The 17,086-nt window shown below is 40.8% G+C and overlaps 1 protein-coding gene across 8 annotated transcripts in view; it reads right to left on the minus strand.

Annotated features, from left to right (window-relative positions):
• UEVLD (UEV and lactate/malate dehyrogenase domains) overlaps nucleotides 1-17,086 on the minus strand; it is a 72,989-nt gene that overhangs the window by 23,372 nt on the left and 32,531 nt on the right. For 6 of the 8 annotated variants that reach the window (XR_001882592.1, XM_017858121.1, XM_017858112.1 and 3 more), the window contains 3 exons: nucleotides 15,430-15,565; nucleotides 13,489-13,607; nucleotides 6,517-6,619 (listed from right to left, as the gene is read on the minus strand). Coding sequence is in view for 7 of the 8 variants with exons in the window: in XM_017858121.1 (XP_017713610.1) it covers nucleotides 6,517-6,619; nucleotides 13,489-13,607; nucleotides 15,430-15,565 (358 nt within the window). In the remaining variant the exon portion in view is untranslated. Of the gene's footprint in view, nucleotides 1-6,516; nucleotides 6,620-12,222; nucleotides 12,575-13,488; nucleotides 13,608-15,429; nucleotides 15,566-16,565; nucleotides 17,005-17,086 lie in introns of those variants that run through there. The other 2 variants (XM_017858149.1, XM_017858161.1) reach the window with 2 other exon arrangements.

The raw sequence follows: 17,086 nt of genomic DNA on the forward strand, positions 1-17,086 counted from the left end.
AAAAAAAAAAAAAAAAAAAAAAAAAAAAAAGAATGCTGAGACTATCAAAGATTTACTATATGTGGTAAACTAAGGCCATGAACTTGGTATGTTATGCCTATCTTTAGAAAGGGTTGTCTACAAAATAAATGGTAGGTCTATTGATAAAATTTCACAGTAAGAGAAAAAAATGATACAATACAAATTGCAGACATCAACACCAGGAGCATAAAGAATAATGAATGATCTGGCAAAAGGGTTACTCTTGAAGGTTTCCTAGGGAGAAGGTGACTCAGGCTATAAGGAACTAAGAAGAGCAAGTAAGACAGGCAAGTTGAGGCTAATGAGAGACTTATTTACCTGGATTAAGTGGAAGGGAGGAAAGCTGGTGATGAAATCAATGATTCTCAAATTCAACACAGTGAACTTCAAACTTCTTAAGAGGCAGGATCTCACTATGCTGCCTAGGCTGGTTTTGAACTAATGGGCTTAAATGATCCTCCAGCCCCAGCCTCTGGAGTAGCTGAGAGTAGAGGCACACATCACAGTGCCCAGCTCATGAACTGTGTTATGAGAGATGTTTTACATCATAACCCGATACACAAGATATGTGTAGGGATATATGTAAACGCCACAAAAACACTGCGAAAAACACCTTTACCATACATGCTGACATTTTTTCTATCAGTTCATTTTTTATAAAATGCTGCTCATAATCCATCCACTATCCTAATTTCACAATCTACTATTGTATCACTACTCACAATTTGAAAAAGATTGCTTTTAATGAATATAAAAACTACTTGAGAAACCTGTCTAACATGTAGATTCCCAGGTTTGACCTCTAGAAATTCAAGATCTGTAGGCTTGGGGAAGAAGCTAGAGATCTATAATTTTAACAAGCACCTCAGGTGATTCTGATACAAGTGATCAAGCCAACGGCACGGTGGCTTATACCTGTAATCCCAGTGCTTTGGGAGGCTGAGGCAGGTGGATCACCTGAGGTCCGGAGTGCGAGACAACGTGGCGAAACCCCATCTCCACTGAAATACAAAAATTAGCTGGGTGTGGTGGTGCACACCTGTAATCCAAGCTACTCAGGAGGCTGAAGCAGGAGAATCACTTGAACCCAGGAGGTGGAGGTTGCAGTGAGCTGAGATCGCGCCATTGCACTCCAGCCTGGGTGACAAGAGCGAAACTCCGTCTCAAGAAAAAAAAAAATTAGCTGGGTGTGGTGGCACACACCTGTAATCCCAGTTACTCAGGAGGCTGGGGCACAAGAATTGCTTGAACCTGGGAGGCAGAGGTTGCAGTGAACCAAGATCATGCCACTGCATTCCAGCCTGGTTGACAGAGTGATTGTCTCAAAAAAAAAAAAAAAAAAAAAACAGTGATCAACCCATAAACCGTGTCTTAAGAACCACTGTCTATTGAACTAATTTTATTTTGCTCTATTATGTCAACAATGACTTAAGTTTTTCTTTACAATTATTTTTCTCTATACACACACACACCTACCTGCACACACAAACATTTACACTTGTATATGCACAGGCTATTTCTAGAATGAATCATAAGAAATTGGTAACAGATGTATGTTTGAAACTCCAACTCAGTCTCTTACTGTGTGACCTAACTCAAAATCTGAGTCTTACTTGCTTCATCTATAAACTGGAGTAAGAGAAGTAACAGAGTATGAATACATGTATTCCCTTAAAAAATGGTAGCTATGGCCAGGCAGTGGCTCATGCCTGTAATCCCAGCACTTTGGGAGGCCAAGGCGGGCAGATAATTTGAGGTCAGGTATTCAAGACCGGCCTGGCCAATATGGTGAAACCCCATCTCTCCTAAAAATACAAAAATTAGTTGGGTGTGCTGGTGCACGTCTGTAATCCCAGCTATTCGTAGGCTGGGGCAAGAGAATCACTTGAACCCAGGAGGTGGAGGTTGCAGAGAGCCAAGATTGCACCACTGCACTCCAGCCTGAACGAGTGAGACTTGGTCTCAAAAAAAAAAAAAAATTAGGCTGGGCACGGTGGCTCACACCTGTAATCTCATCACTTTGGGAGGCCAAGGCGGGCAGATCACGAGGTCAGCAGATTGAGACCATCCTGGCTAACATGGTGAAACCCTGCCTCTACTAAAAATACAAAAATTCAGCCAGGCATGGTGGCACGTGCCTGTAGTCCCAGCTACCCGGGAGGCTGAAGCAGGAGAATCGCTTGAACCCGGAAGATGGAGGTTGCAGTGAGCTGAGAAAGCGCCACTGCACTCCTGCCTGGGTGACAGAGCGAGGCTTCGTCTCAAAAAAAAAAAAAAAAAAAAAATTAGCCAGGCATGGTGGAGTGCTCCTGTAATCCCAGTTACTTGGGAAGCTGAGGCAGGAGAATAGCCTGAACCCAGGAAGCGGAGGTTGCAGTGGAGATCAAATTACCATATAATCCAGCAATTTTACTTTTGGATATACATCCAAAAGAACCAAAAAGAGGTATTAAAAAAACTGGTACATGAATGTTCATAGTAGCAGTAGTTACAGTAGTGAAAAAGTGCAACCCGATATCCATTAACCGATAAATGGATAAAATGTGGTATATCCATACCAAGAAACATTAGCCACAAAAATGAATGATGCACCGACACATGCCACAATATGTATGTACCTTGAAAACATTATGCAAAGTGACACAAAAGTCACATACTATCTGATTCCATTTATATAAAATAGCTAGTACAGGAAAATCCACAGAATAGACAGATTAGTAATTGCCAGCACCTGGGAGAAGGGAAAATGGAGAGTAATTGCTCAATGCGTACAGAGCTTCTTTTTGGGGTGGTGAAAATGCTGGAAATTAGTGGTGATAGTTGCACAACATTGTGAATGAGTACCTAAAGTCACCAATGGTAAATTTTATGTTATATGTATTTGAGCACAATAAAAAGATAAAAAGATTTAAACATATATACTATTATATGCAAAAAACAAGTGCAAAATCAATTCCCTCAGTCTGACTCCTGAAGCAACTACTCTTTATAGTTTCTTTTTCTTTTTGTTTTGAGACGGAGTTTCACTCTTGTTGCCCAGGTTGGAGTGCAATGGCACAATCTCAGCTCACTGCAACCTCCGCTTACTGGGTTCAAGTGATCTTCCTGCCTCAGCCTCCTGAGTAGCTGGGATTACAAGTACCCACCAACACGCCTAGCTAATTTTCTGTAGTTTTAGTAGAGATGGGGTTCTACCATGTTGGCCAGGCTGGTCCTGAACTCCTGACCTCAGGTGATCCACTCGCCTCAGCCTCTCAAAGTGCTGGGATTACAGGCATGGGCCGCCGCACCCAACATCTTAACAGTTTCTTAGTATTTCTCTAGATTGTCTGTATATACACAAGCATAACTATATATGTATGTATGTATCTGTATGTAAATTTTCATGCTCATATGTATATATGTATATCCCTCCCCAAAATGTTATAGTAGCTATTTAAAAAGACATCAGATGATCAGTCAGCTGCAATCATCTATGTGTGTTATGATGGGGCATTACTAAAATTTCCAAATGAGCTTTAATTCCCCAAATTATTAATGTACTTCTCCATATCACAGAATGTATTCATGAGAAGTCAGTTAACATTACATTTAAAATTACTTCATCTAAGGATGGACAGTGGCTCATGGCTGTAATCCCAGCATTTTGGGAGGCCAAGGAGGGAGGATGGCTTGAACCCAGGAGTTCAAGACCAGCCTTGGCAACATAGGGGGACCCTGCCTCTACAAAAAATTAACAAATTAGGGCCGGGAGTGGTGGCTCACACCTGTAATCCCAGCACTTTGGGAGGCTGAGTGGAGAGATCACGAGGTCAGGAGATCAAGACCATCCTGGCTAACACAGTGAAACCCTGTCTCTACTGAAAACACAAAATATTAGCCGGGCGTGGTGGCGGGTACCTGTAGTCCCAGCTACTCGGGAGGCTGAGACAGGAGAATGGCGTGAACCCAGGAGGCGGAGCTTGCAGTGAGCCGAGATCATGCCACTGCACTCCAGCCTGGGCAAAGTACAAAACTCTGTCTCAAAAAAAAAAAAAAAATTTGGTGTGGCACATGCCTGTGGTCCCAGCTACTTGGGAGACTGAGATGGGAGAATCACTTGAGCCTCGTAGGTCAAGGCTTCAGTGAGCCATGATTCTGCCACTGCCCTCCATCCTGGGCAACAGAGTGAGACACTGTCTAAAAAAAAATAAACAAATAAATAAAATTACTTCATCTAATAGTAATTAAATTAAATGCTATCAGAAATATACAACCATGCTGGGTATGGTGACATGCACCTATAGTCCCAGATACTTTTGAGGCTGAGGTAGGAGTACTGCTTGAGGCTAGGAGTTTAAGACCGCCCAGGGCAAGAGGGCAAGACCCTGTCTCTGCAAAAATGAAAATAAATTAGCCAGGCATGGTGGCACATGCCTGTAGTCCAAGCTACTTAGGAGGCTGAGGTGGGAGGATCACTTGAACCCAGGAGTTTGAGGTTACAATGAGCTATGATGGCACCACTGCACTCCAGCTTGGACCACAGAGCAAGACCTTGTCTCTTAAAAAAAAAAAAAAAAAAAGAAAAATTAATAAGGGGAACAGGAATAAAAGTTACCCCAAGATGATATACCATTCAACATTCAACAGATAATTACTGACTCCTTACTTGGTGGTAAGCACCATATACTACATATCTATTCCAAAGATTCTAGTCTTTCAATTATCTGAAGCAATAACTATTGATGGTTAATGAGATACACAGGAAGGAACAATTTCTTCAGGTCCTACGTGGTCTCACAACCTCTAGAGTCCATATACTAAAGAGTCTCCTAAAGTGATTTAGAAGAGTTAGGAAGTCCCTTAAGAACTTCAGTACCTGAAAATCACAGGTACAAGAGAATATCCAGTTCCCCAAAGAACTTCTACATGAGACTTATAAAAAAGATCCTTAAAGCAACTATCCTTCTCTTTCCCGAGAAGGAAAATGAACTCATTGTATCCTACAGGCAGCCGAAGGCTTACTAAAATTTTTACACCTAACTTTTACAACTGATAGGTATAATTTCAACTTTTCTGACTACATTCCTTAGTTTATTAAGGCTTGTGATACTGTATGTCTTTATATATTATTTGGAAAATATTGTCAAGGAATAAAGGGGACCTAAGGAAAGGCAAAGGGAAGCCAAACAACTATAGCATGTTATAATCTGACCTTACCCATAACTTGGTAGAAAGGCTTTAGGAAATGTTTATTCTAGTTCAGTGGCCTTTTTTCTTTTTTTTTGGATCATGCATCCTTGGTAAGATAGTTTCAACCCCACATCCCCAAATATGGTATTTACCTACATAAATATGTCTATACTAATATGTTATGTACATTATAAAATACACGCAAATTTTTTAATTAAAAAACAAGATAGGGCAGGGTGCAGTGGCTCATGACTATAATCCTAGTACTCTGGGAGGCTGAGGCGGGCAGATCACTTGAGTCCAGGAGTTCAAAACCAGTCTGGGCAATAAGGCAAATCCCGTTTCTACTACAAATACAAAAATTAGCCAGGCGTGGTGGTGCATGCCTGTAGTTCCAGCTATTTGGGAGGCAGAGGTGAAAGGATAGCTTGAGCTGGGGAAGTGGAGGTTCCAGTGAGCTGAATCATGCCACTGCACTCACACCTGGGTGACAGAGTGAAACCCTGACTCAAAAAAAAAAAAAAAGATAGAAAATTTAATATTTCAAATGTTATTGATATAGAAAATCTTTTGATTATTAAAATTTATTTTAACAATGTATTTTTAGTGCAATGAATGTAAACTGAATTTTTTTCTTTTCTTTTCTTTTTTTTTTTTTTTTCAGAGACGGTCTCGATATGTTGCCCAGGCTGGAGTATGGTGGCTATTCACAGTCACAATCCTAGTGCACTGCAGCCTTGAACACCTGGGCTGGGCTGAAGTAATCCTTCTGCCTCAGCCTCCCACATAGCTGGGACTACAGTCATGAGCCACCACACCCAGCTAAAACTTTTTTTCTTATTCTTGGTTTAGCACTTTGCTATATACCAAGAGGTAGGTATTATTTCTACTTTATAGATGAGAAAACTGAAGTTTGCGAGATTATATAATCTGACAAATGTCAGCACTATCATTGCAGAGCAAGGATGGAAACTTCCATCTGTGGAACTCTAAAGCCAATGCTCTTAACCAATATATTCTAAAAAAAAGAGGCAATCAGAGATAAATTTGTTTTGAGGTATAAGTCAAAAACAAGGAATAACTCCTTCTGACCAATCTGAATAAATCTGAATTATTTGCTCATTTGATTCTTGTTAATATAATCAGTTAAAATCCCTGAATGACTTTGGGTAAGTCATTTAACTTATTTCAATCTTAGTTTCCCAATATGTAAAATGAAAGACTTGGACAAGGTGATCTTTAAGGCGCTTTTCAGCATTAACATTCTAGGAGTCAAAAATGAAGAGCCAATAAGGCAAACATCTTTAAGCAGAATAAACAGACCTTTGCTGATCTCCACATCAGGAAGGTTGAAGATTTCAAGGTCCATCGTGGCTCCTTTAGTCCCTTCTGAGAGGTCTAAGAGGACCAGCCTGTCCGCAATGCCCTGTACAGTAAGAGAAAGAACATTACACTGAACATGGCCAGAGACTCAATTTAAATTCATTCAACAATGAGGACCAAAGGACAATAAATAGGCCTCCTACACTGTCTTTTAGTGTTAAGAAGAATAAGTAACACAGTAGCAGTAAAAGTGACATGCAAGTAAGAAGTTATTAACTGTGGCCAGGCTTGATGGCCTGTAATCCCAGCACTTTGGGAGGCCAAGGCGAGTGGATCACCTGAGGTCAGGAGTTCGAGACTAGCCTGGCCAACATGGCAAAACCCTGTCTCTACTAAAAATACAAAAACCAGCTGAGCATGGTGGCACATGCTTATCATCCCAGCTACTCAGGAGGCTGAGGCAGGAGAACTGCTTGAACCCAGGAAGAAGAGATTGCAGTGAGCCAAGATCGTGTCACTGCACCCCAGCCTGGGCGACAGAGCGAGACTCTATCTCAAAAAAAAAAAAAAAAAAAAGAAATTACGAACTTCAATAAGTAATCCTGTAGGCTTGACTACTAAAAGTTCTAACAGGGCTTAACTCACCAGTCACAGATTGCAGGTTTCTTTTGAGACGGAGTTTCATTCGTCGCCCAGGCTGGAGTGCAATGGTATGATCTCGGCTCACTGCAATCTCTGCCTCCCAGGTTCAAGTGATTTTCCTGCCTCAGCCTCCCAAGTAGATGGGATTACAGGCATGCACCACCATGCCCAGCTAATTTTGTATTTTTAGTAGAAACGGGGTATCACCATATTGGCCAGGCTGGTCATGAACTCCTGACCTCAGGTGATGCCCTTGCCTTGGTCTCCGGAAGTGCTGGAAGTACAGGTGTGAGCAACTGTGCCCGACTCTGCAAGTTTTCTTTTCTTTTCTTTTTTCTTTTCTTTTTTTTTTTTTTTTTGAGGAGGAGTCTTGCTCTGTCACCCTGGCTGGAGTGCAGTAGCATGAGCTCAGCACTGTCACCTCCATCTCCCAGGTTCAAGCAATTCTTCTGCCTCAGCCACCTGAGTAGCTGGGATTACAGGCACGTGCCATCACACCTGGCTAATTTTTTATATTTTTGGTAGAGATGGGGTTTCACCATGTTGGCTAGGCTGGTTTCGAACTCCTGACCTCAAGTGATCTGCCTGCCTTGTCCTCTCAAAGTGCTGGGATTACAGGCGTGAGCCACCATGCCTGGCCCCTGCAGGTTTCTTTTAATGGGATGAGTTAATAAAGATGACTTGGTGCACTCAATACTTCTGCTATTGCTCTTGATTTATGTTTTCATTTTGATGTTATTTTCATTCTGAAAGAGCTTTTGGGTCTATTTGGGTGTCTTATTTGTAGCAGAAAAGTTAAAAAATAATGCCAGCTTTTCTTTTCTTTTGAGACGGAGTCTCACTCTGTCGCCCAGGCTCAAGTGCAGTGGCGTGATCTTGGCTCACTGCAAGCTCTGCCTCGCGGGTTCACACCATTCTCCTGCCTCAGCCTCCAGAGTAGCTGGGATTACAGGCGCTCACCACCACGCCCAGCTAAATTTTTTTTGTATTTTTAGTAGAGACGGGGTTTCACCATGTTAGCCAGGATGGTCTCGATCTCCTGACCTTGTGATCCGCCCGCCTTGGCCTCCCAAAGTGCTGGCATTACAGGCGTGAGCCACCACGCCCGGCCAGCTTTTTCTTAAAAAAAAAAAAAGTATAATAGCTATAAAATCTAAAACCAAATCCTATTATCATGCAGTACTCTCCCCAGAGATCTCATGGAAAACACTCCACATGTCTCTAAATAGGGTGGCACAGTGGGCTGACTGTAAATAACAGCATAGAAACTCCTAAAAATCAGTTTACCTTTATGGAAGGTCTTTCTCCAAAATACTAGGAGACTTGAGGATATCTCCTATTTTAGGATTCACGGGCAAAAGTACCCAAAGATCTACCAGACTATCAGGCAGAAAGTATGATGGTTAAGAAAACAACCCTGGCTGGGCATGGTGGTTCACACCTGTAATCCCAGCACTTTGGAAGGACAGATGGGCTTAGGTTTGAGTCCAGGAGTTTCAGACCAGCCTGGGCAACATGGCAAAACCCCATCTCCACACACACAAACACACATACACAAAGAAAGAAAATAACCCTGCTACACTATGGATTAGCTATGTAATACCGGGACAGTCACTGAATTTGGCCTTACTTTATGTGGTTATAAGGATTAATTATGTGACACAGGGCTTACATATAGTAACCCCCTCTAAAACATAGTTATTAATTTTATGCTAACTATACCTATAAGGAAAATGCAAAGAAAACTATGAGTTACTATTTTCATTTATAAGGCACAAAAAAATCCAAAAGTTTAGCAGTAGTTGTGGGAAAATAAGTATTCTTACATATTATGGGTATGGCAATAAACTGGTATAATTAATAAAAGATAATTGATAATTTTCTATCAAAATTTAAAACATTAACTCCTTTAATCCTTCAATTCACTTATAGAAATCATCCTACAAATTTATCAGTACATGCGTAAAAGAATACAATATTAAGGATATTCACAAGACTAAGAACAACAAAATGTTCATCAGTAACAACAATAATGAGACAATATAATATAGTGGTTTATAGCAGAGACTGAAAAAGCTTTAATATGTCACCATGTAATCAATCAGTGAAGCATATATTATCACCAGGGATTTTATTAAAATGCAGATTTTGGCCAGGCATGGTGGCTTAGCCCTGGAATCTGAGCACTTTGGGAAGCCAAGGCAGGTGGATTGTCTGAGCTCAGGAGTTCGAGAGCCCCCTAGCCAACATGGTGAAACCCTGTCTCTAATACAAAAATTAGCCGGGCATGGTGGCACATGCTTGTAGTCCCAACTACTCGGGAGGCTGAGGCAGGAGAATCTCTTGAACCGGGAGGTGGAGGTTGCAGTGAGTGGAGATCGTGCCACTGCACTCCAGCCTGGGACAGAGCGGGACTCCATCTCAAAAAAAAAGAAAAAAAAATGCAGATTTTGTTTCAGTAGGTCTGGGAAGGGGCCTGGATTATACATTGCTAGCAAGAATTCAGGTGGTACCAATGCTGCTAGTTTGAAAGCCACACTTTGAGTAGTAAGGCTCTATAATACAGGCTCTGATAAACAGATTACTTGGTCTTTAAGTTCTCGCTTCATCATTTATTAACAGTGTGATTTGGGGCAACGAGAGTAACCTCCCTATGCCTTTGTTTCTTCATTTGTAAAATGGCAGTAATAACAGTACCTAAACAAAGGGTTGTTATAAAAATGAATCAAGTGGGCCAGGCACGGTGGCTCATGCCTGTAATCCCAGCACTTTGGGAGGCCGAGGCAAGTGGATCACCTGAGGTCAGGAGTTCCAGACCAGCCTAGCCAACACAGTGAAATCCCATCTCTACTAAAAGTACAAAACTTAACTGGGCATGGTGGCACATACCTGTAATCCCAGCTACTTGGGAGGCTGAGGTGGGAGAATCGCTTGAACCCAGGAGGCAGAGGTTGTGGTGAGTCAAGATCATACCACTAGCCGGGCACAGTGGCTCACGCTTGTAATCCCAGCACTTTGGGAGGCCGAGGCAGGTAGATTGCCTGAGGTCAGGAGCTCAAGACCAGCCTGGCCAACATGGTGAAACCCCGTCTCTACTAAAAATACAAAAATTAGCCAGGTGTGGTAATGGGCACCTGTAATCCCAGGCTAAGGCAAGAGAATCACTTGAACCCAGGAGGCAGAGGTTGCAGTGAGCTGAGATCGTGCCACTGCAATCCAGCGTAGGCAACAGGGAGAGATTTCGCCTCAAAAAAAAAAAAAAAGATTGCACCACTTCACTCCAGCCTGGGTAACAGAGCGAAACTCCATCTCAAGAAAAAACAAAGAGTCAAGTGTTTAGACAAGTGCCTGTTACCTAATAAGCATTCTGTGAAGGTTAGTTAGTGCTGCTACCACCACTTTTGTTGCCACTATTATGAGTGCTATCACTGTTGCAGTCATAATAGTGGCTTATGCATATTGTACTTTGTATCAAAATATTGATGTTTAAAAAGAAAAACAGAATTTTTTTTTGAGACAGTGTCTCACTGTATTGCCCAGGCCAGAGTGCAGCAGCACAATCACAGTTCACTGCAGCCTCAACCTACCAGGCTTAAGTAATCCTCAGCCACCCAAGTTGCTGGGACTATCCGTGTGCACCACCACACCTGGCTAATTTTTAATTTTTGTAGGCCGGGTGCAGTGGCTCACACCTGTAATCCCAGCACTTTGGGAGGCTGAGGCAGGGAGATCACCTGAGGTCAAGAGTTCAAGACCAGCCTGCCCAACATAGCGAAACCCCCTCTCTACTAAAAACACAAAAATTAGCTGGGTATAGTGGCACGTGCCTGTAATCCCAGTTACTCGGGAGGCTGAGGTAGAAGCATCGCTTGAACCCGGGATATGGAGGTTGCAGTGAGCTGAGATCATGCTACTGCACTCCAGCCTGGAAGACAGAGTGAGACTCCATCTCCAAAAAAAAAAAAAAAAAAATTGTAGAAATGGGGATCTCGTTGTGTTGCCCAGGCTGGTCTCAAACTCCTGGGCTCAAGTGATTCTCCTGCTGTGGCCTCCCAAAGTGCTGGTAGTATAGGTGTAAGCCACCAAGCCCAGCCCAAAAATGGCAAATTTTCCACCCAGACAATTCACAGACAAATAATGACAGTGAGATACTTCTAACAGTTTAAAAACATGGCCAGGAGCAGTGACTCAGGCCTGTAATCCCAGCACTTTGGGAGGCCAAGGCAGGAAGATAGTCTGAACCAGGGGTTCAAGACCAATCTAGACAACACAGGGAGACCTATCTCTACAAAAAAATTAAAAATTACCTAGGTGTAGTGGCATACCCCTGTGGTCCCAGCTACTCAGGAAGCTGAGGTGGAAGATCTCTTAAGCCCAGGAGATAGAGACTGCAGTGAGCCATGATCACACCAGTGCACTCCAACCTGGGCAACAGAGAGAAACCTGGTCTCAAAACAAAACGAAAACCATGACTTTCAGATGCCTTCTTGTGCTTACCAAAAGACAAATAATTACAAATAAATAAAGCTTGGTACTGTTAGGGATGTCAAAAATCAGGTTGATGTGCATGTTATTAGCAGCATAATTAGTTCTGCCTTTCTGAAGAGCGATCTGGCACTATGTCATAAATGCTATAAAAACCATTCATGCCCTCTGACTCACTAGTACTATTTTTTAAAATTATGTACAACCAGGCCGGGTGCAGTGGGGCATGCTTGTACTCCCAGCACTTTGGGAGGCTGAGGCAAGAGGATTGCTTGAGCCCAGAAATTCAAGACCAGCCTGGGAAACATGGCGAAACCCTGTCTCTACAAAAAATACAAGAATCAGCGGGGATGGTGGCTGGCGCCTGTAGACCCAGCTATTTGGAAGGCTGAGGTGGGAGGATGGCTTGAGCTGGGGAGGCAGAAGGTACAGTAAGCTGAGATTGCACCACTGCTTTCCAGCCTGTGTGACAGAACATGACCCTGTCTAAATAAAATAAAATAAAATAAAATAAAATAAAATAAAATAAAATAATGTATGACCAAATAAAAATGCAGATGAAAAAAATAAGCAACTTGAAATGTTTATAGAAGCATTTATTTAGGGACAAAAGACTGAATACAACTCAAATTCTAATTAAGAGGTAATAGCAGGCCAGGTACGGTGGCTCACACTTGTAATCCCAGCACTTTGGGAGGCCAGGGCAGGTGGATCACTTGAGGTCAGGAGTTCGAGACTAGCCTGGCCAACGTGGCAAAACACCGTCTCTGCTAAAAATACAAAAATTATCTGGGCGTCGTGGCACATGCCTGTAGTCACAGCTACTCCGGAGGCTGAGGCAGGAGAATCGCTTGAACCCAGGAGGTAGAGGCTGCGGTGAGCCAAGATCATACCACTACACTCCAACCTGGGCAACAGAGCGAGACTCCACCTCAAAAAAAAAAAAAAAAAAAACAAGAGGTAATAGTGTATTATAGCGTATTCAAATGGAGGGTGAAAAAAATAAAACTATAGCATGCCAAAAGTTGGCATATTTAACTCTGAGCAGCCAGCTTTTAAGATATTCTAACTCCATGGATATAATTTATTTGCTGAAGTAGAACCCACCTCCAAGACATATGTGAGTCTTAAATGGAAAGGGAAGAATTTAGATGGCAAAACAATCCAATATATACAGAAAAGAAAAACTAATGCCAGCCACCAAATAAATATATAGAGGGACAGCTATTCTATTCAGGGCTACATCTCTCAAATGACAAAAGACATGCTGTTGTCATGATACTGGGCTCTGGAGGGAGGCAGGCAGGTCTTTTGAACCTCTCTGGAAGGGAATTTAAGCCTTTCTGCAAACAATTTATGCAGAGACTAGTAAAAACGACTGATGAAGAAATAAACCCTAAACTAGTATAAAATATCAATTCAGAAACTATGATCCTAAAAGAAAGTAATTATATAAGAAAAGGCAATCTTTTTTTTTTTAAAAAAAAGCTGATTTTAGAAAGAGCGGAAATTATTATATTAAATATGAGTTTAATTAAAATGGCATGATTCAGAAAATATAAAAGAATTTGTGACTAAGTCATATGAATGTCAAGTTGAGGTTTCCCTTGGATGAGGATAAGCCCATTGTTCAAATCACTTTTTCTAAGCCTAACTACTAATTAAGAGGCAACATCACTTATGAAAGCTTTCAGCTATTTTTTTTTGTCAACTTACTAAATATATTTTAAGCCAAAATAAGGTTTTCCCACATGACAAAATGAAGGCATTTTTTGGTGTGTAAAACATAACCTGCCTAGAAGTGTGGCACTATGATAGATGTCTTTATAAGCACTGTTTACATACCTTTGCTGAAATTGCTAATGTGCAGGCAATACCCAGCTCTCCACCTCCAACCACAGTAATTTTATTGACTGTTTTATTCTCATGATTTGCCCAGCTCTTTGAATTTATACCTGAAACACCTAGAAAGAAAAGTGGATTATCCTGAGAATTCAATATCAACAATTTTTTTAGGATCCTTTAAAAAAATATATAGCAGGCTTCCTAGCTTAGAGAGAAAATATGGTGCTACTCCATAATGGGCAAAAAATACTACTGAACAAATGAATGCAAGGAAGACAGATGTCTCCTATTAAATATTCAACTGGCCGGGCGCGGTGGCTCAAAGCTGTAATCCAGCACTTTGGGAGGCCGAGACGGGGCGGATCACGAGGTCAGGATGATCGAGGACCATCCTGGCTAACCACGGTGAAACCCTCGTCGTTCACTAATAAAATACAAAAAAAACTAGCTGGGCGAAATTTAGTGGCGGCGGACACTGTGAGGTCCAGGCTACTCGGGACGGCCCTGAGGCAGGGAGAATTGGCGTAAACCCGGGAGGCGGAGCTTGCAGTGAGCTGAGAGAGGATCGTGGCCACTGCATCCTCCAATCCGGTGACAGAGCGGAGACTCTGCCATCCAAAAATAATAGTAAATAAAAGTAGAATCATAAATAAACTAATACTAAATAAATAAATTAAATTTAAAAAACTAACAATATGAATGACAGTAGGAAGCCTATTCAACTAAATAGAAATTATCATCTTCTAGAGATACATTATTCTTGTAAACATCTTTTTAAAAAATATAAGGACTCTCAAAAAAGTGAGGATTTCTCCAATTAATCTGAGAAAAGATATTTCCAACTCATTACTCTAGGGTCGTACAATAAAATAAATTATGTCTAACACCTTACCAAATGTTTCAAACATAGGTATTTTGCTCTCATCCTATTAATGAGAACATCATGTGGTAGATATCATCGATATTTCTGAGTCCTAATTATACTGAATAATGCTCACTAGTCGTCCTACATAGATGCATATGAAAGAAAGGGTTTGGGATTCATGGTAACATATGTCAAGTGGTTTATGAAACAATACAAGAAATTGTATTATCTGTTTGACGACTAATTAATTTACACTTTTAGAAACTCTGGCCAGGCACGGTGGCTTCCATTGCCTGTACTCCCTGAACTTTGGGAAGCCCATGGTGTGAGGATCACCTGAAGTCAGGAGTTCAAGACCAGCCTGACCACATTGGCAAAAAACTATCCTTATCAAAAATACGCAAAATTGGTCGTGGGCATGCCTGTGAGTCCCTAGCAGACATGAGAGGCTGAGCAGGAGAATCGCTTGAAACCCAGGAGCAGAAGGTTGCCCGTGAGCCAGGTACCATGCCACTTCAGCCTGGGTGACACAGTGGACTCCATCTCAAAAAAATAAACAAACAATAAAAAAATATTTTGGAATTACATTTTTTGAGATACCCTATGATAGAGGCAAAGAATTTCTTTCTTTTCTTTTTTTTTTTTTTTTTGATTATGGAGTCCTGTTGCCCAGGCTGGAGGGCAGTTGTTTAATCTCAGCTCACTGTAACCTCTGCCTCCTGGGTTCAAGTGATTCTCCCACCTCAGTCTCCCAAGTAGCTGGGATTACAGGCACCCACCACCACGCCCAGCTAATTTTTTTATTTTTAGTAGAGATGGGGTTTCACCATGTTGGCCAAGCTGGTCTCGAACTCCTGACCTCAGGTGATCTGCCTGCCTCAGCCTCCCAAAGTCCTAGGATTGCAGGGGTGAGCCACTGTGCCTGGCCTGAGGCACAGGAATTTCTTATTTCAAAAACAGATGTACATATGCACACAAATTTATTTATAAAAATCAAGTGGCAGAAAGTAAATGATTTTTGTGAGAAACTGGTAACTCATAACTCTCAAGACAATCTGCCTGACAAATATACAAACCTTCAGTGATTTTTGCAATATAGGCTAGCAAGTCTACCTGCCGTGCCTCATCAGATGATGGTAGAGAATACAGGGGAAGTTCCTCTTGAAACTTGGCAATCATTTCTTTAATTAATCCAACAATGACAGATTTAGGCTGTAGAATACACAAAAAACAGAAAAGTTACACAAAAATTTTGCTGAACAATACTACCTTTGTTGAGGCAGGAGTATCACTTGAGCCCAGGAGTCTGAGATGCAGTGAGTTATGGTTGCACCACTACACTCCAGCTTGGGCAACAGAGTGAGACTTCATCTCAAAACAAAACAAACAAAAAAACTTTTAACCTATACAGTCTTTTAGAGTTAGTCAAAAAGAAGTATTCAATCATGTTCTCATTTTTTGAAAACCATCATACAAATTATATGATACTTTTAACTGTTGCAATGCTTTTCACTGAAAATTATTGAATACTTTTAACTGAAAATAAAGGAAGAAGAAATGCTAATTCAACATTTCCCAAAAGTAGAAAAATAGCATGACTGTGCTTAATAGCCTAATACCTAGGTTTGGAAACTTTTTTTTTTAACTTTCATTTTGAAATAATTTCAGACTTACAGAAAAGTTGCAAAAATAGTACATATACTCTTCACCCAGATTACTCAAATGTTAACATTTTATCACATTTGCTTGTTTAGTCTTTCTTTCTCTAGTTTTTCTGAACTGAACAAGTAAACTGCAAACATGATGTCCTTTTACCCCTAAGTACTTTAATGTACATTTCCTAAAAGAAAAAGACATTTTCCTTTTAACTATTATCAAATCAGAAAATTAGCACTGATAAAATACTATCTAATCTGGTACTATATTCTTTTAATGTAATTGGTTAAGCAACCTTGATGAAATTCACTAACCTGTCTTAGCTTCAATGTCATCAGTAATACAATGTGAATAATAAATCCCAAATGGTTGTTATGAGCAGTAAATGAGTCAATGAATGCAAACTATAAGCCGTAAGTGTAAAACAGATGTTTATTATTATTCTTAGCAATATTTAGTAGTATGCTCATTTTTAAAGTGCTTAATTTCTCAGAGTGTGGGTTTCACTATTTATAAAGTAAGGAGATGAGGCTATTAGGGCCAAGAATTCAAATACCTTTGGGGACCAAGCAGACAACATTAAATGTGTGAAGCTGGCAAGTATAAGAAAATCTGGAGAGACGGTTATTGTGGCAAATTGGAAAGAGCATGCTGATAGGCATTCAAATTTACATTAAGAACAAAACAAAACAAGGTAAAACAAAACGAACTGTGCTGTTCAAACAAATTCTATAGGCCTAACGCGGCCCTCTGAATCTCTTGAAGAAACTGCAATCCCCGGCCTAGATGACCTCTAGATTCCTTCTAGCTCCAAAGTTCTATATAATTATGCTACACAATTATAATTCCAACTGCATGTGGAACTTAAAGGTACTGCAGTACTTTTTTTTTTTTTAAAGTAAAGAACATATTTGAACCACATAAACAAACAAAAAGGTATTACATAAGAAAAACTAACGTAACAATTTATGTAAGTACCTAACATATGAGCATGCTCTTACATCTAAAACAAAAAATAAAAGGTAACATTTGTACTACAAGTACACATTTTACAAGTGTTCATTAATTTTTTTTTTT

The sequence above is a fragment of the Rhinopithecus bieti genome, unplaced genomic scaffold (genome assembly GCF_001698545.2).
Source record: "Rhinopithecus bieti isolate Rb0 unplaced genomic scaffold, ASM169854v2 scaffold_2350, whole genome shotgun sequence".
Taxonomy (NCBI): Eukaryota; Metazoa; Chordata; class Mammalia; order Primates; family Cercopithecidae; genus Rhinopithecus; species Rhinopithecus bieti.